Source organism: Euprymna scolopes, chromosome 22, assembly GCF_053919585.1.
Source record: "Euprymna scolopes isolate OS-2025 chromosome 22, ASM5391958v1, whole genome shotgun sequence".
In the NCBI taxonomy this organism is placed as follows: domain Eukaryota; kingdom Metazoa; phylum Mollusca; class Cephalopoda; order Sepiida; family Sepiolidae; genus Euprymna; species Euprymna scolopes.
In genome coordinates, this window is record NC_136503.1 from 111,805,795 (window position 1) to 111,828,248 (window position 22,454).

Consider the following 22,454-nt stretch of genomic DNA (forward strand, 5'->3'; position numbering starts at 1 on the left):
CGAAGGATAGAGCTTCAATATGATACCGAGTTTGTGAATTTTCGTCGTGTCTGTCGAAAGTTTTAGCAGACACACAAACATACACACATACATACATCCATACATTTTCGCTTTTATTTATATAGATGGAGTGATCGATTCTTAGGGGGTGTCAGGATCTTCCACTATATGAATGAATAGTGAATACGTATATATTTACCTTAACGGCTGAAAAGACGTTATTGACCAAAAGATCAAGTTGTCCATTTTGTTCTCTCCGGATCCTTTCAAAAAGCAGGTTGACATCGTTTTCATTGTTGTGGTCAACCTGGACGGCAATGCCTTTGCCCCCACGGGCTTGAATCTAAAAATAACAAAACGCACAATAAAATTGCTTCAGTTTGATAAAACAACAACAAAAAAATATTCATCAAGAAACATTAAATCAAGTTCAAATGCATTGAATTTAAAAAAGAAGCAACATTTTTTCAGAAGTGCTCAATACATATGCAGAGCTTTTATAAATGAAATTATATAAACATCAGAAAAACCCTACACAGATTAATCAACGTTTCGACGACGTTAATTGTCTCATCAGGAATTCAAACCTCTGTTTAGTTATTTAAGTCTCTGACAAGACAAGTTTATCATCGAAACATCGATTAATCTGCACTGAGTTTTTCTGATGTTCGTGTTTATATAATTTTAATTATATAAACATGTTTATATACTTTTAACTATAGAAACATGTTTATATAATTTTAATTAAAAAAAAAACTCCCTTCCGTTTTCCTGCTTTCCAGCTGACTACAATATGGTCGTCTTCAAGTCCAACGTAAACAAGTTCTTAATGAGCCGTTCTCTTAAGTAATCCAATTTACCAAATTTTCACTACTAACGATTACTATATTGTCCCATGGACTACTATACACTCTTTAACACTTATCCTCGAGTGGCCTCTGGGTCTTGATAAGTGGTAACTTCTTTGTAAAAAAAATAAAAAATAAACATGTTTATATAATTTTAACTATATTAACATCATTCGAATGGCCGGCCACATATTACTGCGTAGAACCCTCTATGGTCAATTACTCCAAGGATAACACAGTGCAGTGGTCACAGGAAGCGTTTCAAAGACCACGTCAAGAGATCCCTGAAAAGGTGTCAAATAAACCCCTCTTCACTAGAAGAACTTGTTTCCTGCGGGGATCTCACTAACGATTACTATATTGTCCCATGGACTACTATACACTCTTTAACACTTATCCTCGAGTGGCCTCTGGGTCTTGATAAGTGGGAGTGAACTGCGTTGAAGAGCAATGAATTCAAGAATATACAGCGAAGACGTGCTTGCCAGACCATTCCTGATCCACCCGGCACGTCCTTCACATGCTCAAGCTGAGAACGTACATGCATGTCTCTAGGATAATGATGGACAAGCAAGAGAGAGAGAATTATATATATATATATATTCGAAACTCCATGGAATAGGGTTTTTCAACCTTGTACTCTTTGTATACCTCCTTTACAGTTTTATAATGTTTTCTTTTTTTTTTTTAATTTCAATAAATTTTCAATAATGAGATTTTTCTATTAAAAACATTTAAAAATAAATGTTTAAATTTCAACAATATTTCTCGTGGTTAGCGGTGACCTCGAATGGATTTGGTCCTTGCTAATGGAGTCAGAGATGGCTTCGTTGCCGGGTTTGAATCTGTCGACCAATGTTAATCATGACACCCTGCACTGATGATTCCCAAAAGGATGAAACACTAGTGTCTGTAGGTATTTAATAATTATTATTATAGTAAACAATTACATATGTATGTATCCATCCTGTGAGAACCAGGCACACACACAGACATTGAGTTTTATATATAGACCATGCTGCCCAGGGTAAAAAGGTAACATATTTCAACTAAAACTTTATTTCTCTGTATCAGTTTCTTTGCCTCCTCTCCCGTTTTCCCCAACCCATCTTTCTCTTTAACCTAGCCCATTCCTCTCTTGATGGACAAACACACAGACAACTATCCTTTATATAATAGATTACTCTATGAATGACTCATCATTGTCTTTCTAAATTGGTGCATAATAACTCTGAAAAACCAACCCTTGACAAAACCTGGCCATGTTGCGCCCCCGAGAGAATTAATATCTTTTATGAAAAACATATATCCTTTAAAATACTCCAAAGAAACTGAAATTTGAGAAATATTTATTAATTGATGTCTAATATCTAGTCTTAAAATTTCACACAAATTGAACGTGTCTGAATTTTCACAAATGCGTTACGTCACAAAACTCAGTTAAAAAAAAAGAAACAACTAAAAAGTGGGAAGATAGTCAAAAATATGAAAAAGAAAACTCAAAACAGCAACAAAAAAAACAAAAACTTTTAAGTTGCTATAGACTCCAAACAGCTGTATAGCAAAAAAAGAAGTTAAATAGCCAAAATAAATGTTAGAAACCTCAAAAAATATACAGATAGAATACTGATGCCATCTCTGGACAGGAGCTGCTAGAAAGACTTATCCTGCCTTGACAGAGTTAAAAAAAATCAAAAACGATTGAACCCCAAAACAGCTAAACAGCAAAAACACGGCTAAATATAGCTCTAAAAAGCTAATCCTACCAAAAAAAAATAGCTAAGCAATATATATATATATATATATATATATATATATATATATATATATACACGTAAATTGAATAAAATCACAACCTACATGAATAGAACTTCACTTATTTTGACGTTAAGCTCTTACAGTTGTTTCGTGAAAGGATGGACAATTACCTCTCGTCCATAGAACTGTAAATCTTCCATCCAGTCACTCCTCAGAGACGCTTACAACTATTCTCGACAAGTTTTTCAATCCGTTGTGAACACGTTTATTTTTTCCCTCATATATATATACTGTGTGTGCAAAATCAAGACTTCAAGATAAGGGAAAAGCGTGCAAGAAACATTTACATTGGTTGTGGTTACGGAAAAGCCCATTTTCCCGTTAGAGATCCCCCCCCCTTTTTTCTATTCAAAAAATGCTACATTGCCAAAAGTGTGTTTAAAGTTTGAAGAAATACTGGTTTTTGAAAATTTTCAAACGATATAATGCTTGAAATTGTCGAACTGGACATTGAAACAATTGTAACATAAAATGAAATACACTTTTTGTTGCCATCAACACCTTGTCTTGAAGTTTTGATTTTGCACACACGGTATATTAATGCTCAATTATGAAATGTGATAATTTTGTGGCTTAATCCTTAAGTCAACCATTTTTGGCTTAAAACCTATTGGTATATGAAAATTTACTGAATTACACGAACTCAGTATATTACATATAAGTCTATATATATATATATATATAGCCAATAAACTAAAAGAAACAACACAAATAAAAAACAGTTAAACAGAACAAAAACTAGATAAACAGTCCCAAAACAGTTAAACAGCAAAAAACAACTAAACATAGCAAAAATACCTATGGTAAAAAAACAGCTAAACATGTCAAAAAGCTTTCAGCTAAACATAGACCCCATCCCCCCACAAAAAAGCAACCAAACACAGCTTTAAAAAAAAAAAAGGTCTTACTTCTTCGATGGTCTCTTCTAAAGAACCTTTCCATGGCATATCAGGGTCTCTTTGCAGGGTACGGGCTGAAAAGAATCGCAATAAATGAGAAATCATTGAAAACCGTTTTGAATATCTATATAGTTTTAGTTTTAAATCTTCTGGCTTCTCCTCTTCTCACTTTTCTTGGAGCACGCTTTCGCATATATATATATATATATATATATATATATATATATATATATATATATATATATATATATATATATATACATAATTTCTATTATTTTAAATATGTTTTTAACTCTTCTTAAAGTGTTTTTGACATGTTTTATTAATTATTTGTTCTAATATATATATATATATATACATATACATACAATTTCTATTATTTTATAGTGATCCCTATTTCCTTTTTACTATTACTTACCTATATACTACTCTTCTGATTTTTATTCTCCTATTTTAGGCACGGCCAATAAAATGGAAGAAAAACCCAGTTATTGTTTTTTTAAAAAACGATTTAAAATCCGTTATTCTTGAGAATCTTTTTTTTTTTTTCCAGAAAGATAAAAGCAGAATAATATAAAACTTTTGCCACTACTTTTAATAGAATTTTAAATTTAAAATTTTCCAAAAAACACCATACACTGCCATTTTTGTCTTGATGGATAACATATTTGAATATATTTTTAAAAATATTTTTGAACCAATTAACTTTTTTTAATCTAAGATTTAGGATGATTTGCTTTAAGAATATGCAAAAATATTATTACATAAGTTCCTGAATTTCAAATAATTCCATCTTTTATCTCATTGTATAGATTTTAACATAACAAAATTAAAACATCCGAAATGTAAACGATAGTTTGGAAGAAACTACGGTAACCTTTCTAGGCCTAAATGAGTTCATTTAATCCTGTAAGTTTTCAGGTATGTTTAATGTTCGTTTTGACAATTAAGTGAAGAATTAACTTTTTAAGGGTTTAATTTTTTTTATAAGCGATACATATATTTGTTGCCTACATAACCCCTGAAGTTAAGCAATGATGAGTCTGGCCATTACTAGATGGGTGATCATTTTGGGAATGCTAGGCGCCATATGTGTTGGAGACAACTCCTGCATCTAGTATCACGCTTGGTCGTCTTGACCCTGTCTTGCAATCAGGACCAAGTTTTTTCTGGATGAGAGAGTGTGGTAGGTGCAAGTCCCCCACACATTAAACTAAGCCAAGCGCAAGTCACAGCCAAAAAGGAAAAGGGGGAAATAACAAATGTTTGTTAATACGAACAACAGTTTGTAGGCCTTATGGTCTACCATAGCTGAGGTAATATCACTTAACAACAAATTGCAGAAAGAAATTGTATTTTTAGCAAAATGCAGTTATTTGTCGATTTTTTTTCTTTTTTGGTATCCATTCTTCAAAGCATTTCCTACTTAATGGTATATGGGAAATATTGGTCTCACTAAAAGAAAATTATTAATTTATTTTGCAAAAATTTAAAAGTACTGTTTTTCGTAAAAATAATGAAAATATATAATATTTTCTTTTTGCTAATATTCAACGAATTTCACACATTCAAAATTCGGATTTTCAACCTTAAAATCTGATACGTGCACAGTTGTTTTGTTTTTTTGTTTGTTTTATGATTTTTTAAAATTATATTTCCGTTTTTCTCTATTTAAATTACTATATGATAAACGTTTTCTTCCTTTTTAAAATTGAATCAGCAATCACCATATTTCACCAGCTGCAAGATTATGCCAGCGCAACATCATGGAAAAAAAAACGGGTCCTTCACTGCACAAGTATCAAACTTTTTCAAGACTTACCTGTTACATAGACGGTAGCGCCAGCCTCACCCAGTTGCACTGCAATACCCCTGCCAATTCCACGACTGGCCCCTGTCACCAGGCAGACTTTTCCAGAAAGTGTCATCATTTTGCTTGGATATTAACACATACTAAAGAAAATGGAGAAAATATGCGTGATCAGTGAAGATAAATGTCCCTCCGTCATGGCGTTCTGGAAGTCTATGCAACTGTTACATTCACAGTATCAAACATGGTGTAAGGCTTTATGAAAACTATGCAAGGACAGAGAAAAAAGGGTTGAGAATCTCTATTATAGAAAAGGAACTCTTTGTGTGTGTGAGTTCGTTCTCTCTGGACTCTCAAATGGTTGGGCCTTTTTTATGAAATTTCACATGAAGGTATGTTACATATCTGGCAATGTTCTTAAATAGGTTTTGTATCGTAATATCTTTGCTAAGTATCGATATCTGGTAATTGAAATAATCCAATGAAAGAAAGAACAGGTGATTTTAACCAAAGTTAACACCTTACACAGCCTAACATCGTAAGGGTTCCACACAAGCAGAAAGTCCCAACATATAAAAGCAACAGTGAATCTGAAATGAATGTTTCTGTTTAAGCCACAATTGCACCATAATACTTGACTTTTTCATTTTAAACCTAAATTCAAGCCATTATCACTAAACACGCATTAAGGCCAGACATATAAACTTTAATTGAAGCCATTATATAAAAAATAATTTTATAAAATCAATTGTAGGTTCTCTACAGTGCAATGTAGACTACAATGTATTGTGGACTAAGACACTGTAGAAAGGCATGTGAAGCTTCTTATGGTACACCAAGATGGGTCTCCAACGAGAGCAGGCAGTCAATCAATTTGATTGAAATATGGGCAATTTCACCAATTTTGTTGACAATAAAAATATAATAGTGTGAAACATTTGTTGGTTCTCAATCAATTCCGAGCAACGTCGAGTCTTCCTGCTAATCTATTATATAAATCTCACCTGTCTGTTAGTGTGTGTGTATGCATGTTTATTAAGTGTAAATCAAAGTTTAAAAAAAAAACAACAAAAAAAAAAACAAAAAAAAAAACAGTTTATTAGAATTTCAGTAGAGGCTCCCATCTTTGTTAAACAGTTTACGACTTGTTCTTGTCTTCTGATCCATTCAATTTGGAATTCTTCCTTTACCAACATTTCCTTTACTCTGGCTACATCAACTCTCAAATGTCTGTCACTTACAAGATTTGATGATTTTAAAATCTCTACAAAAGATGTGTTGTCTGTTTTGCAAAGTACTTCAGGCAACTTGGGTAGTCTGAAAATTTCTTGCAGCATGACAGGTATCAATACACCTGCATCAGTAACTTCACTGAGTGCGAGAGTCTCGGAGACCAATCAGCTCTTGTTACTCGGTGAAGTCTTTTTTGATGACCAGCATATACGAACCAGTCTATTCATCTTACCATAAACAAAGATGATAAATTCACCCTGTGAAGAACCATCCTCCAAGCTGGCATAGGTAGCATTAGAATAGCAAACAACACTCAAATTTGAAGGATTTCTCAGCTGTGGAAAGGATATGGAACCTGTCTTTTTTAGCTTCAATAGTGACTTCTTGGCTTCAAAAAGTAACTTCACTTTAGGAGATTTTCCGGTATTACTCATCCCACACACATAAAATGATACATCAGGTTGAGTCTGGGTAGATACCCGCATCATTTGACCTGTTTGTCTTTTTAAATCTGTCTTCTCCTCTTCACTTAGCTCATCAATTTCTTTAAGGATCTTCCTTTCTTTATATCTATTGGAGAAATAGGTGACACATAATTGTCTTGGTTTATAATGATCCTATCTTCCGTTTGTCTAATGCACAATCCCAGAAATTTGAAGGTTCCATTTTCATGCATTCTGACCTTGAATATTTTAATTCTTAAATCACATTTTTTTTTTAAAGAATCATTTTCACAAAATATAAAGTCATTTACGTGCATTGCCAGAAGACCTATCAAGTTCTCGGATAAATCATGCCAAAAAATGCACTTACCCTTCCTTTTAGTTTAGTAAATCCATAAATACATCTTTTCAGCTTCCACACTTGTGACTCTGGACATGCCTCAGGTGGTGGTCTGAGAAATACTTCTTTCTCTAGCATCTCACCTTGCAAAAATGCTGAGATGAAATCAAGGGTCTCCACCTGCCAACTCTTAATGGAGGCTGTTAACATTACAAGATGCATAGCTTCACAGCTGCGTATTGGAGAGTCTGTTTTGTGTGAATTTTCTTCATAGCCACATGCTACAAGACGAGCTTTCGTTATCTTTTTGTTATCCTTAACTTTCTTTGTTATCACCCATCTTGTTGATATGCATTTTTTACCTATGTTAGGAACACATTGATACACTTCATGAGTTTTCATGTTTTTTTTTTATTTATTTCTCCTTTGCATCAACATCTTTTGCTTGTTCTTGTTCAGTTGTGAGGAAAACATGTTCTTCATGATCTCCTTCTGTTACTTGGGGAAGTTCTCGCCACTGATCAACTTTATCCCAATTGATACACACTTGACGTTCATTTTCTTCAGCTGGTTCTATATTCCATTAATGGCCATAATTTCCAGTCGATTTTGGTTGTGTATTCATAATCTTTGCTTTTTTCCACTCATTACTTCCAATAATTTTATATTCCACTATTTTCCCTTTACTCGGCTTTGTAGTATTGCCTTTCAGTTCGTCCAGGATAATTCTGAAAAGCATTTTTGGTGCTAACAGCCCAAGCCAAAGCTACTTCTGGTTCACATTTATCATCTTCCAATGTTTTTTCAATTGCTTCAGCCAATATTAGATTGTGACGTTTCACAGTGCCATTACTAAATCGACTTTCAGTGGCTGTAGTACAAGTTTCGATATTCAGTTTTTCGTTTATCTCTCTATAACCACTATTATTGAATTCTCCTCAATTATCACTCAAGAAGTGTTTAGGAACTCCAAAATATGCTATCCAAATTAAAAATATGTTGAAAATAATTTCTTCATTCTTCTTGTCAGCAGAGTACCTAGTGGATGCGTCAATTAGGTGTAAAATCCAACAATGATTTTTGTCTGAATTCTTTTAAATCCATGCCTAGTGTTATTAAACCGATTTCCAAGAGCTAATCCCATCACCGGACGAAGAGGGGGGGTCTTCTAAGCCTTAAACAAACTGAACACGAATTACAGACATCCTTAATAAGAGTCAAAAACACCTTAACATGAAAGGCCTTACTGCCTCTCACCAATGATACCAATTTCTCTTTTGATGCATGAGCAAACTGTTTATGTAATTTCTCAGCCTTCGTTCTTTTCTCCATTCTAGAGCATTTTTTTAAAGCATCACAATGTAACACAAAGTTTGATGACTTTTCAGCCTGCAAAAGCAGATTTGTCAATGGAAGACTATAATGTCCAGAAGTTGTCTTTTGCTATTTTATACGTTTGTCTAAAATCTTACAGCGGTCACTTTTAGAATCTAGTATCATGCCTATGACCTCAGTATTTATGAAAGGATTAGGGGTGGGAAAGGGATGCCATAGAGGCCACAACCAAGAATACATGAAATGAATAACGATGGAAATGTGTAGATTCTGATTCCATATAACTAAAGACAGACGAGTATTGAAGGTTGAGAACCGATTTTATTTGCTACTAACAACTTGTATTAGGAGAGGCAAACTGTTCATAGGATGGAATGTGATTTAAAGAAGGAGATGAATGTTCGTAAAATGTTTGTAGGTATGTATGAATTGACAAGGAATGTATGTTCGTAAAATGTTTGTAGGTATGTATGAATTCACAAGGAATGACTGTTCGTAAAATGTAACTTATCTTTTGGACGATGGAGAGGGTTAGGGTAGGCCGGTCATCCTGCTGTCGGTGATGCGTGTCCTGGCTTATAACTGGAAAGCGAGAGACTTTTTCATCAGCAGCTAGCAGCCCGGCGTCTTCGTCTTCCTTTTCCTCCTCTCTTCTTTGGTTTGTATGAATTAGGCATTGTTTAGAATTGAAGGTGTTTGGCCCATAACATGAGAGCGTAGTCGGCTTCAGTTCACTGGTGCCTTATTTCTTTTTCTTCTTCATCTCTTTAGGTCGGGTGGGAGAATCTGTCCGTGCGTTCACTTCTTTGGTTTGTGTGAATTAGGCGTTGTTTAGAATTAAAGGCGTTTGGCCCATAACATGAAAGCGTAGTCGGCTTCAGTTCACTGGTGCCTTATTTCTTTTTCTTCTTCATCTCTTTAGGTCGGGTGGGAGAATCTGTCCGTGCGTTCACTGACGCAGCAGGGCGAATCTCCTCTTCCCTCTTCCTCTGATTCCCTAAAAACCCTCGTTTTATAGTCGCAAACTGGCTCCCTGTGACTGTGATATTTGAGGTGTTTATTTTAGGCGCGGAGCTCTACCATTGGTCGATAATTATTTTGTGGTTATCTTATTTTTTTTCCCCAAACGGAAACGATGCGTGGAGCCATGTGCAAAAGACGATTTTTCATTTTGTCTCTCATGGTGGATGCGTTAACATCCGGTTCGCTGCTAATTCTCATCATGTTCCCACATGCCAACAGTTTTCATTGATTTATAACAAATGTAAATCATTTTTGACAATGTCAGCCTCTATGTATGCCTCCTATAGTTACCGGAAATTTAATCGCTTTAATTGCCGTTACCTCCTCTCCATCACCAAAACAAAATATCCTGTTGGATTTAAAAGTCTTCACTAACCACTTATCTCGGTCACTTAATGTACCAAGAAATACATTAAACAAAAGTTCTCCAGTAACAGTTCTAGAGTAGGCAGAATCCAACACTGCTATACCCAGTGTCTCTTTTACAAGATTAGACATTTTTATATTGGAATCATTTATCAATGTTCGATATCAGAACTTGGAATTAATTAATGAGAGGTGTGCATTGTCTGACTACATAATAGTGTTAATATTTCTAGGACTAAAACCAGTACAGTCTCTGGCAAAATGAAGAAATATTAGGAAACACTTTTTTAAAGTGTCCATCATTGCTGCATAAGTTAAACTTCCAAATGTTGTCCTTGCTAATTTTTCGTTTTCTTCCGATACATTTGCTGCATTTAAATAAAAAAAATGCTTGGACTCCTTCTGGCAGAGAAATTCCATATTTACATAATTTCTGGTACAAGAATTCATAACGCACCAAAAAGTCGTTTATGTTTATTCCAGTAGCTCTTTAGTAAGAATAAAATTCCTTGAATGACATGTATTCCATCGTGTTTTCGTCCCTTAAATATATCTCATCCAACTTGTTTGTAATTATTTTTAATCCATCAGTTCGGCTGATATCTGGGATGTCTAAGTGTAGAATGCATTCTCGTATGTTTTGTAGCAACGACAAAAATACTGCTGGGCCTTGTTTTTCCTTAGGTAAATCCGTGAAGATAGACCATACACTTATGTCTTGTTTCCACCCGGTGTACATTTCTTCACTCTGTAAAATAGGTGGCCGTTTCGTAAATGACGCCATCTTTCTTTCAATTGTGTTTCAACGTAAGTTGAACAGATATAATATCTGTCACACGAAAGAATACGCTCTGTGACCAATGTTAGTTCACTTCATTCACTTCACGTCGTTGGATGAACACGTGTTCCTGATAGCCAGACGCCATATTGAATATCCACTCGAGATAAGGGAAATTAAATACATAGAAGAAGGCAACCAAGTTCGATAACTCCAACTTTGTCAGCAGGGTCTTTAAATTAAGTAACACCATTTACTTCTGACGAGTTTCAAAACCAGAAGTTGTTTGGATCAGCAAATATGCAAGATCGTCGTTTTCTATTCTGTCTGTGATATTAATAAGTTAAGGATGGTTAAGGATTAAATGAGGATGCGAGGAGACTGAAATGAAACACATTTTATTCACTGAGTCTACAAACCGGAACTGTTTGACGATTACCCTGAAACCGGAAGAAGGGATATGGGAGAAGAGTGGGAAGAGAACTGAATGGGACAGTAATTACTGATGCTATAGCATCCCCTTTTCTATTGAAGGAGAAGTACAATGGACTGAAAACGGCTTGCAAGGAAGGGAGGGGTAGCTCATTTGTTCTATGTCACAAGTCAAGCCTCTGTATAGGTTTGCTCGCCCTGCTTGATATATACAGTTTGGCAAACGTTGATGGAACTGGTGCATGGATGCTTGGGATAGTTGATTGGTGATCACTGGCTGGCCTTGGGCCTTGGGATAGTGTTATGAAGGTAAAGAACTTCAGTGTGTGCCGCAACTTCGTGTTGTCTGCCCTTTGTTGGCCTTAATGACTGCCGGTTTCTACGATGGATTACACCATCGGTAAGTTTTACCAGGTATGACCTTGGCTCAGCAGCAATCTGCATAATCTTTCCGGTTTGCCAGAGTCTGGTTCTTTTATCCTGAACATGAACCTGTTGACCGGTATGTAACTGTTTGTGCTAATGGCTATTCTTTCGGTCATACGACATTTTTGTTTCTTCTTTATTCTTCTTCAGCTCTACCTTTGTTTGTTCATCCCCTGTTGTTGTTTCGATACCAGGGGGGGGGGGCTCATTCAGTAACTCTACTGGGGAGTGATTTGAGCTGATAGAGGTGTAAACCTGTAAGCCATCATTTCAAGGTGGCTGTGTGTGTTCGTCTCTGATGCTTTCAACAACTTTTTACAGATATCCAACATCCTCTCTGCGAATCAATTTGACTGGGGATAATTTGATGACGAGGTAGTGTGCCTGAAGTTGTAAGATTTGGCAAATCTGCACACTCTGTACTGGAATACTGTAGCTCATTTCATGTTGAAATTTCATTTGTTGAATTACTGCAGCTGATATGGTCGAGTGGAGATGCTTTATGAAGGGGCAGCGGCTGTAATGGTCTCCCACTAGTAAGAATTTCTTATCTTCCATGGTAAAAATGTCTGTACTGACATACTGCCATGGGTAAGAAGGAGTTTCATGCTGGTGTAGTGTTTCTGATGGGATACTGAGTTGGTACTTTTGGCATGTGGAACAATCTTGAATTAGTTCCTCTATGTCCTTGTTTATACCGACCCAGAAAACTACTGTTGTCTATCCCCTGGTGGGATGAATGTAGTTGTTGTAGGATGTCCAGTTGAAGTAAGAGAGGTATCATGATTTTATTGCTTTTAGGGAGTATCCCATCCTGGAGCCCAATTTCGTCTCTATAGTTTCAGAAAACTTGAACATGAGAGTGACAATTGGATCAATTTTCTGGCCATCCATACATCACAGTTTTGGTCTTTGAATATCTTTGCCTTTATATCTTGTAGGCGAGTTGGAGATGCATTGAGGTGTGCGTTAAGTAGGTGTATGTTGATGTCTGTATTCCTGGTTGGTTTCCCTGGACATGGTGACACCCTGGACATACAGTAGGCTATTGGTATGGATTTTCCTGGATATTATTTGACTATGAAATCATAGTTTGGGATTTTAAGTAAAATTCTTGCTAAACTTACTAGTGCATTAGCAAGATTCTTTAAGACTATTAATTCTACTGGTTTGTAATCTGTTTGTATTGTCACGGATTGGCCCCATACATACTGATGGAATTTTTCCAATCCAAAAATGATTGCTTGCATTTTACTTCTATGTTGGAGTATCTTGTCTCTGGCCTTGACAGGGTTTTGCTTGCTAGAGCGACTGGCATTCCATTTTGGATGAGGCCTGTACAATTGGTTTTCCTATTTCCTCTTTTACACCGTTACACTGCTCCTGAACTGCATTTTTGTTGACAGAGTGGCTTGGTCAGCATTGCCAGTTGTGGCAAAAATTTGTTTAAGTAATAATTTAAGAAAGCTTGCTAGTTGTTTCTTGTCTTTTGGTGGTTTCATCTGGACGATCACCTTTGGGTTTGGTTTCACTCCATCCCTTGATATGACATGACCACAAAAAGAGATTTCTTGTGTGCAGACCACTAATTTGTCTGGGTTGAACTTGCAGTTCTTAGACCGAGCTCTTTTTAGGAGTTCCGTAAGTGCTTTGTCATGATTGCTGCCATCCTCCTCAAATCCAACAATAACAGTCATCCGATATTGAGAGGACATTCTTGATGTCTCCAAAGGTCTTAAACATAGCTCACTGAAATTCGTCTTGCAGCCCCATTAGGAAGCGTTTAAACATATAGCGCCCTTAATGAATGTAGTTCTCTTGATTTTTCATTCAGTTTTATGTTGTAATAGCCAGATTTCACATCGACTATGGAGAACGATTTTACTCCATGAAGTTTGGAAATGATTTTCTCAAATGTTGGTGTAACAAAGTGTGGCCACAACACCACCTTGTTTAAAGCCTTAGGGTCCAGACATAGTCTGACATATGTGATACATAGAAAAGAGTTGACCCAGGATGTCGATTTCGTTACGGGAGTTATTTTATCCTGGGTTACAAGGGAGTCCAGCTCTGCTTTGAATTTTTATTTCAAAACTGTTAGTACCTGACGGGGTGGGTGTATTACTGGAGAAACTGATGAGTCAATCCTAATGCTTTACTTCCCTGGTAGGCACTCAATGCAAATTCCTTGAGTATGCGCTCTCTTTCTTTCACGTCTTCTTCTGGTTTTGATTGCATTGCTGCAGTTGAACTGGTGTGGTTTTGCTCAGAAATATTGATCCTTATTGTAAAATTAAGGGTTATTAGTTCCAGTTTCCTAGAGGTCAGGAGGCCAAGTAGCGCAGGTCCATTGCTTGTGGAAGTTGGTATTTGTAAATTTATTGCCATATCTGACTCCTAGATGACATACACCCACTTGATCGATTGGAACACCACCAAAGGCGAATAGTTGGATTGGAAGGTCTTGAGTTGTTTTAAACATTCCCAAGGGATAAGGTTGCTCATGCCACCTGTGTCCACCTTCACGTTTATTTTTATTTGGGATCTTTTGTTCCGGACTCTCAATTCTGCATATGCCTCTCTAGCGTCTTTTACTATTTTGAGCCCTGATATGGTATGGAAGCTTCTGTTGGTGAGTGGCCGTCTTCCTCATTGCTGTGCATTGTGGGAATTTTTATTTTTTTGGGTTTTTGTTGATCTTGGAGACCTATCTTGTTTGTGAGTTGTCTTTCGTGTCTCTGGTGTGGCAAGCGAATGGGTTTTTCTTTTAGCTGAGCATTCGCCTTTGTAATGGCCTTTTTCACAAAAGTAACAGTTCCTATAATACTCTCTCCCAGTTTTTATTCATGGCCATCTTGTGTTTTTCCCTGTGAATCTGTGGTGCACTATGTCTCTTTTGTATTGCCTACACCTGCTTCAATGTTGCCTCTTCTGTGTGGACTTAATGTTCAGTTCAGAAAGGAAAAGGTCGACCAGAAGGGTTTTCTTGATGGGGGATCGTACTTACACTGTTTCATTATTTGCCTTAATCTCTTTAAAAATGTGTGAGCTGGTTCATCAGGTTGTTGTCAGGGTTTTTTTTAATTGTGCTATTTGTTGTATTTTTAGTTATTTCTTTTTGTATCAAGAATAGTGTATTGAAACTTAAATTACAATGCCATTCTGTCGGTCATTAATTTTTATAAAACTACTAGCACATCCTTCTGAGGATGGGTAAATTTTAATCCTCCAAACAGAAGTTTTGCATCGCTTTTATGTTCCTTTTTGGAGATTAAAATCAAAACAATGATACCAAACTTTTGACAAAAATCCATTCGACTATTTCGATTAAGGAAAATGTTTAAAATTAAAGCTTAAGTTTAATGGATCTTAAATTAAAATTCAAAAAATTTTAATATGGATCAAATTTCATGCTGGTTCATCAGCACTGTAGGAGCTGGTATCTTGAGACATGAAAGTCTGATCTTATGCGTGCAATTTCTTGATGTAATTTTCTACATTATGCACTTCACTTGCCTCAAATTCTTATGAGCTTCACTCAAATCTTGGCCTTCAATCCCCCACCACAGTACAGATAATTCACTTTTACTTCCCCACTTACGTCCTTGAGAAGTCCGCTAAAATGCCATATAACTTGTCAAATGAATCTGTCAAAATCTTTTGGTAAATTGGTACTTTGCCAATTCATAGAAGGGGGAAATATTTGACAGGCCATTGTATGACCTGTCAAAGACCTCCTTTTTAGGGGAGCTCATTTAAAAACCTTCTACCCATATTTTCTTGTCTTCAGAATAGGGGGTGGCACAAGTACAATCAAACTGGTGCTGTATTGTTTCGAAATGTCAGCACATATCAGTGGGCCAGGCTGTTTATGCAAAGTTAGATCAATGTGATTGACACCAGCTTCCCAAAAATAAACCTTTAGAACAATCTTTTGAACTTAAAATAACAATATCTCAGTTTATTTGTTTTTAATATGTACTCTCTCTCTCTCATCTTTTTCTCTATGATTTGTAAAATCAGTTGAAATTGGGACAGCGTTGGTAACAGGTCATGTGCCTAAAATCCCAAGTTAAAAATTTTTCTGCAGCATTAGAATAAATCTCTGTGTTGTTTGTTTATATTATACAGCGTGCGCTTTTCAGCTGATGGATCCTGACACTAATGACCCCAAGAATTCCACAGAAGACCTGAAGAATAAACCTGTCAAGCAGATGTAGTAGACATATCAACCCCTTGATCTGAAGGATATGTTATATTGCTTTTATCGTACAGTACCTAGGGAGCGGGTTGTCGTATCAGGAGTTCTTCAAAAGATATCCCAACAGCACGGGCAAATAAAGTTACACCCTTCATCAAGCGATATTGCCACAAATACGGTCATTGTGACCTTATTACAGCTGCAGGAAATTTGTATACATTTTTATTTCTTTCACTTCTTTTTCTTTTTCTTTGTGCAATCTCTCTCTCTCTCTCTCTCTCTCTCTCTCTCTCTCTCTCTCTCTCTCTCTCTGTGTAATAATAGCAGTAATATCCTTGAGTTGATCATAGTCTCTATTTTTTAGCCTCCCCAAAAGGGCAGAGTTAGACACAAAGTCGGTTTTCAACAATATGATAAATGTGAGGAAAATCCAAAAAGAGCCTTTCTGGATTGGGAGAAAAAAATAAAAATTGCCTCCGTCTAGAAGAATTTCTTCCTCACTGACCTTTGGATGTTGATAAGCGATATTTATTATTTTATCATTACCACTAGCAGTGGAAGATTTTATTTTAAACAAAAGCAAATAAAAATAAAGGAATCGTTTTTGGCATCAGAAAATAGGCACAATTTTTCCAATTCTGATTCTGATATACACCAAAGTTCCGATTGTCGATTCAGATTCCTCGTCCCAACACTAGTGGTTATACATCAGTTCGAATGCCAAGTGTGCATAGCTTGTGTATAACACCAAAAGGCATATCTCCCGATTTTTATAATGAATTCATCCACAAGTCATCTTTGAATGTCGATAAGCGATGACTCGTTAGTACATAAGGACAAAAACAGATGAAATGCAGTATCAAAACTAATACTACACTTTGCTATGAACCAAAATTCATAGCTTGGCATTGTAAGATAGCAACAAATTTGAGTTGGGTGGGGGTGAATATTCTTCTTTGTTGTATTTCCTCTATAAATTTTTCTGTATAGAACTATACGTTGCTCATAACCTGTACTTCCGTGTGTGTGTGTGTGGGGGGGGGGCTCTTAAAACATGTCCAATCATCTTGCACATAAAACTGAATTATAAAAAAAAGCAAAGAGTTAAAAAAAATATAACAAGAAAACAAATAACATAAATGTATATAAAAAAATAAAACAACGGATATAAAACATGACTCACTTACCAAAAACTATTGGATGCGCTGTGGAGAGAACCAGGCTTTGGCCCACTTATCACTAGAAGTAAAGAAGGAAGGAAGGAAAGAAAGAGAAAAAGATAAAAAGCAAAGAAAGAAAGGACAAAGCAGAAACAGACAGAAATTAAGATTTAGATCGGAAAAAAAAAAAGAATTATTAAAAAGGAATTTAAGATAATTTAAAACAATTTTTGGAAGGGGCAGATTTAAATGACAGCAAGCACGTGATTTTCTAATTATTAAAAAAAATAATCAAATTATTATTTTAGATTCCTAATTATGTGCGTGATGTCGCCAAGCTAATCAAGAACCTTGATTCCAGTAAAGCAACTGGCCCTGACGGCATTCCAATCATTGTGCTGAAAAAGCTTCAACTAGATCTTGCCCCCATACTTACGAAAATCTTTAAGCGTTGCCTTAAAGAGAAATGCTTCCCAACACCCTGGAAAACCTCATCAGTATGCCCAGTATTTAAGAACTCAGGTGATAAGTCCTCTCCCTCTCAGTACAGACCAATAAGTCTCCTGTGTGTCATGAGTAAGCTGCTGGAATCCATATTAAATAGAGAAGTAGTCAACCACCTCAGCAGAAATAACCTTCTTAGTGACACGCAATATGGTTTCCGTTCTGCTAGATCTACAGCAGATGTGCTAACTGTTATATCTCATAGGATTAGCGAATCTCTTGACAAAGGCTTCCTCTCCAGGGCAATTGCTCTTGACATATCAAAGGCAAGGTATGGCATAAGGGCCTACTTCACAAGATGTCCAGCTACGGTATAACTGGAAATGTTTTCTCAATCATAAAATCATTTCTCTCCGATAGGCTCATAAGAGTAGTAGTTCATGGGCAGAAATCAGAGGCCATCAATATTAATGCTGGAGTCCCTCAGGGGTCCACCCTAGGCCCACATCTCTTCCTGATATACATCAATGATCTCCCAAAACACATACTAAAATCATTTGTTGACATCTATGCTGATGACACGATCATCTATGACAACACATCAAAGGCCGTAAATGACAAAGTTCTCTCAGATTCTCTCTCCTCTGATCTTGAGCGTGTGGTACAATCGGGAAGGAGGTGGCTGATTACTTTTAATGCATCTAAAACCAAGCTCCTATCTTTACATCATCAACACTCTGATCACCATCTGGCATCAATTGATATGGGTGGCTCCATGTTTTGATAAGCTTCTGGGTCTGACCTTTACCCCTGACCTGAAATGGAATACGTACATCAAGTCAGTTGCCAAGATCGCTGGAAAAATGGTAGGATCCTTCTACCGCTCCAGAAGATATCTCACCCCTGATGCAATTCTCTATCTGTATAAAAGCCAAGTACGTCCAAGGATGGAATACTGCTGCCACATCTGGGCAGGAGCTGCTAAAAACAGCCTACCCTGCCTTGACAGAGTACAAAATAGGCTTCGTGGCCTAGTGAGTGATTCCCTTTTCTATTCCCTGCAACCTCTCTCACACAGAAGAGACATTGCGAGCCTGTTTTTGTTTTATCGTTACTACCATGGCAGGTGCTCGTCTGAACTCCAATCTCTGGTCCCCCCTCACCAATCTTTCACGAAAAACACCCGTCTAGCTGAAACCACTGTCAAAAATTTTCCCCACTCCTTATCTGTGCTAAAATCAAAACGTAGATTCCATGAACAAAGCTTCTTTCTTAGAAGTGCACGCCTGTGGAACTCTGTTCCGGTTGCCTGTTTCCCACCTGACTACAACCTGGATGTCTTCAAGTCCAATTTGAACAAATTCCTGATGAACTACCTACTTAAGTAAGACATTTTATCAGATCTCCAAAACTAATGTACTATACACGCAATAACACTTATCTGCGAGTGGCTTCCGGGCCTTGATAAGTGGTGACTACCTTGTAAAAAAAAAAAAAAAATCTATATGCGCGAATACAGAGTTATGTACACTTTTTATGAAAATAATTCCAAACTTGTTTTATTTTTTAATAACATAGTGCAACAATACCCACAAAAACATTTTTTTTTAATCGGGCTAATCAGAATCAAATTTTAACAAAAATAAAAGAGAATGACTTTACATTAGACCAAGTTTGCCCAAAGTTAAGAATTCTAAATATTCAGACTAGTTGTTCTCAACATTTTTTTTTTTTTTTACCTATGGACCACTTTCTCTTCTTTTTTTCTTAATGGACCCCTTCATAGTCCCTATGGCTTGAACAGAGGTCTATAGGTTCACCTTCCAAATTGGTCATAAGACAATATTATATTTTTCACAAATATAAATTTTATGGTTTTAATAATCAAAGAAATAGTATCTCAGTCTTATTTTTAAATGAGTCTGAAAAAATACATTCAATGAAGAAGTTCCAGTCATAGATGGGGAGAAGTGGTAGTTCTTGCATGTGAATGAAAGTTACTGAGACTTTATCTACGTATGGCTTTTTGTGAGAGTCAGCTAGATCAGATATAATGTAGGAAATTATGAAATCAAATGAAACTTACTGACAAAAGGGCAAGAGTCTGCGTTGAATAATATATCCAATCAAGAAGTTCCAGTGATAAATGAGGGAGGGGTAATAGTTCATGTGTGTGAATAAAAATTACTGTGTCTTTGGATCCATTTTAGACCTACCATCCGGACACTTTCTCATGGAAATGTCCATTAGATGCTTGACACTTCCCACCTGGAAACTTCTAGCCATGTTAGAAAATTGATATTAAAATTAATAACAAAGTCTATCCATACATAATGATATCAACATTTTTTTTTACAGTTCCATCAACACAAAGAAATGTGAAAACATGAATACAATGTATAGGTTGAGTCCGTTGATATACATGGACTTTACTTCATGAGTTCCATCTTGTCTAACTTCTTGCAAGAAGCGAGGAGAGAAAGATACGACTTCTTATTAGGTTGACACCACAAAAGGATCGTTTCATAGCACCACTATCACTTATGGATGTTGGCAACCTTCACCTGGTCCCTTCTGTGAGAATCTGATTCTACAGAGTGACCCAAAAGAAACCGTCAGATTTGAATTTTAAATTCAACCGAAAGTATCACTATGATAAATATCTGCTCTTTGGTGGCATAACAACTCATGATGAGTTCAGTAGATTACTTCAGATGCTCTGAAATCTTTTTTTCGCTGGTTTGCTGCTTCTGCTGTTCCATCTTATATTTGATCAATTCAGCTTCTTTTGAGACATCCTGTAGAAAGATTTGGTGAAACTAATGCCAAAAAAGAAAAAAAAAAAAAAAAAATTCGAACCAATCAAATAAGTCGTACCATAAGTCTTTGTCATAATAACTTTGCTTTAGCTAAAGTTTATAAAATTGTTGAAAATTCTGTTTGAGAAAAAAAAATCTCATTTTCAGAAACATTGTTTTTTTTGTTTTTTTTTATAATATTTTTAGAAATTTGGAAACCAATAAAAATGTGTTTTTAAAATAACTATATTTATTTCAACAGAAATTCTTTCAGCATAAATGCCCTTTGCAAAGCAAGACTCTTTTTTTTTAATTTTCATTTTACTGGTGTTAACCGTTGAAAAGGGTAACGCCCTTCTGTGGACGCAATAAATTGTTCTTCTGAATGAAGGTGTTCACGCGTGGTTTTGAAAGAAAGTCTGGATATGTGCACATGATAAGCACTTTCTGAATAAAAGTAGCTGAATCCACTGTGAAAAATTTCCCCCACTCTTTATCTGTGCCTAAATCAAAACGTAAATTCCATGAACAAAGCTTCTTTCCTAGAACTGCACGCCTGTGGAACTCTGTTCCGTCTGCTTGCTTCCCACCTGACTACAACTTGGATGTATTCAAGTCCAACGTTAACAAATTCCTAATGAACCGCCCTCTTAAGTAAACACTTCATTAAATCTCCACACCAACGTACTGTACTTGCAATAACCCTTATCCCTGAGTGGCTTCCGGGCCTTGATAAGTGGTGACCACCGCGTAAAAAAAAAATAAATAAATAAAAGTTGTGAATCAGTGAAGGTGCAAAAGAAAAACAACTTTGTAATTAGTGGAAACAAAAACAAATGCAACAAACAAATAGAGAGATGAGACGATTCCAATATTTTTCTTCATTAGAGACATTGCGAGACTGCCTCTGCTTTATCGTCATTTTCATGGCAAGTGCTCATCTGAGCCAAACTTTCACGAAAAACACTCGTCTAGCCAAACCCACTATCAATAATTTCCCACACTCTTTATCTGTGCCTAAACCTAAATGTAGATTCCATGAACAAAGCTTCTTTCTAAGAACTGCACGCCTGTGGAACTCTCTTCCGATTGCCTGCTTTCCAGCTGACTACAATCTGATCGTCTTCAAGTCCAATGTAAACAAGTTCTTGATGAATCGTCCCCCTAAGTAATCCAATTCACAAAATTCCCACTACTTATGTTTACTACGCTATAATCACATTGACTAATGTATACCCATTGACCCTCATCCTCGAGTGGCCTCCGGGCCATGATTGTGTACAAAAAAAAACAAAAAAAAAAACACCAATTCTGTACTAAATTTTAATACAAGTACCGATTCTGATTCTTAAAAAAATCTCTAAATATTTAACTATAAACTTGTTATTTTCCCCCTCCGATTACCATAAAATACATGGTTAATCGGCAGATATTTTCCCAAACTTTAAAACAAACTTGTAGGGAATTTATAGATTTTAGCTTTACTGGTATTTGAAAATCAATAAATATTTATCATTTTATCATCATTACCACTAGCAGTGGAAGATTTTATTTTAAACAAAAGCAAATAAAAATGGACAATTAAAGGAATCGTTTTTGGCACAATTTTTCCAATTCTGATTCTGATATACACCAAAGTTCTGATTGTCGATTCAGATTGCTCGTCGCAACACTAGTGGTTATACATCAGTTCGAATGCCAAGTGTGCATAGCTTGTGTATAACACCAAAAGGCATATCTCCCGATTTTTATAATGAATTCACTGTTATCCATAAGGAGGGTACCACAACAATAAAGATGATCACATTTTTATAATATTGTTTTTGCATGATATTTTTAGAAATTTGTTTGTTTTTCAATAACTTCCATAGCATTTTTTTTTCTTTTTTTTTTTTTAAGGAGAACTTTTGAGTGGGATAAAATAAGACAGTGGAATGAAAAACTTTGGCACTTCTGTATGTCAGTGGCATGAGGCGAATGTGTGTATTTTAGTTTCAAGAATCGTTGACAGATGTGAACTTGTCAGCCAAAGAACAGGTCGATAACTCTTCCTTTTCTGAAAGTGCGTGCAAACTAAAATTATATTTGTTACATTTTTAT

The 22,454-nt window shown here is 35.9% G+C and overlaps 1 protein-coding gene across 1 annotated transcript in view; it reads right to left on the reverse strand.

Moving 5' to 3' along the window:
• The window catches only part of LOC145243649 (dehydrogenase/reductase SDR family member 1-like), a 69,538-nt gene that overhangs the window by 45,409 nt on the left and 1,675 nt on the right, over positions 1 to 22,454 (reverse strand). The window contains exons 2-4 of the mRNA XM_080106695.1: positions 5,388 to 5,518; positions 3,575 to 3,639; positions 200 to 343 (exon numbers count right to left, since the gene is read on the reverse strand). Coding sequence (XP_079962821.1) covers positions 200 to 343; positions 3,575 to 3,639; positions 5,388 to 5,496 — 318 coding nt within the window. The 5' untranslated portion in view covers positions 5,497 to 5,518. The remainder of the gene's footprint in view (positions 1 to 199; positions 344 to 3,574; positions 3,640 to 5,387; positions 5,519 to 22,454) is intronic.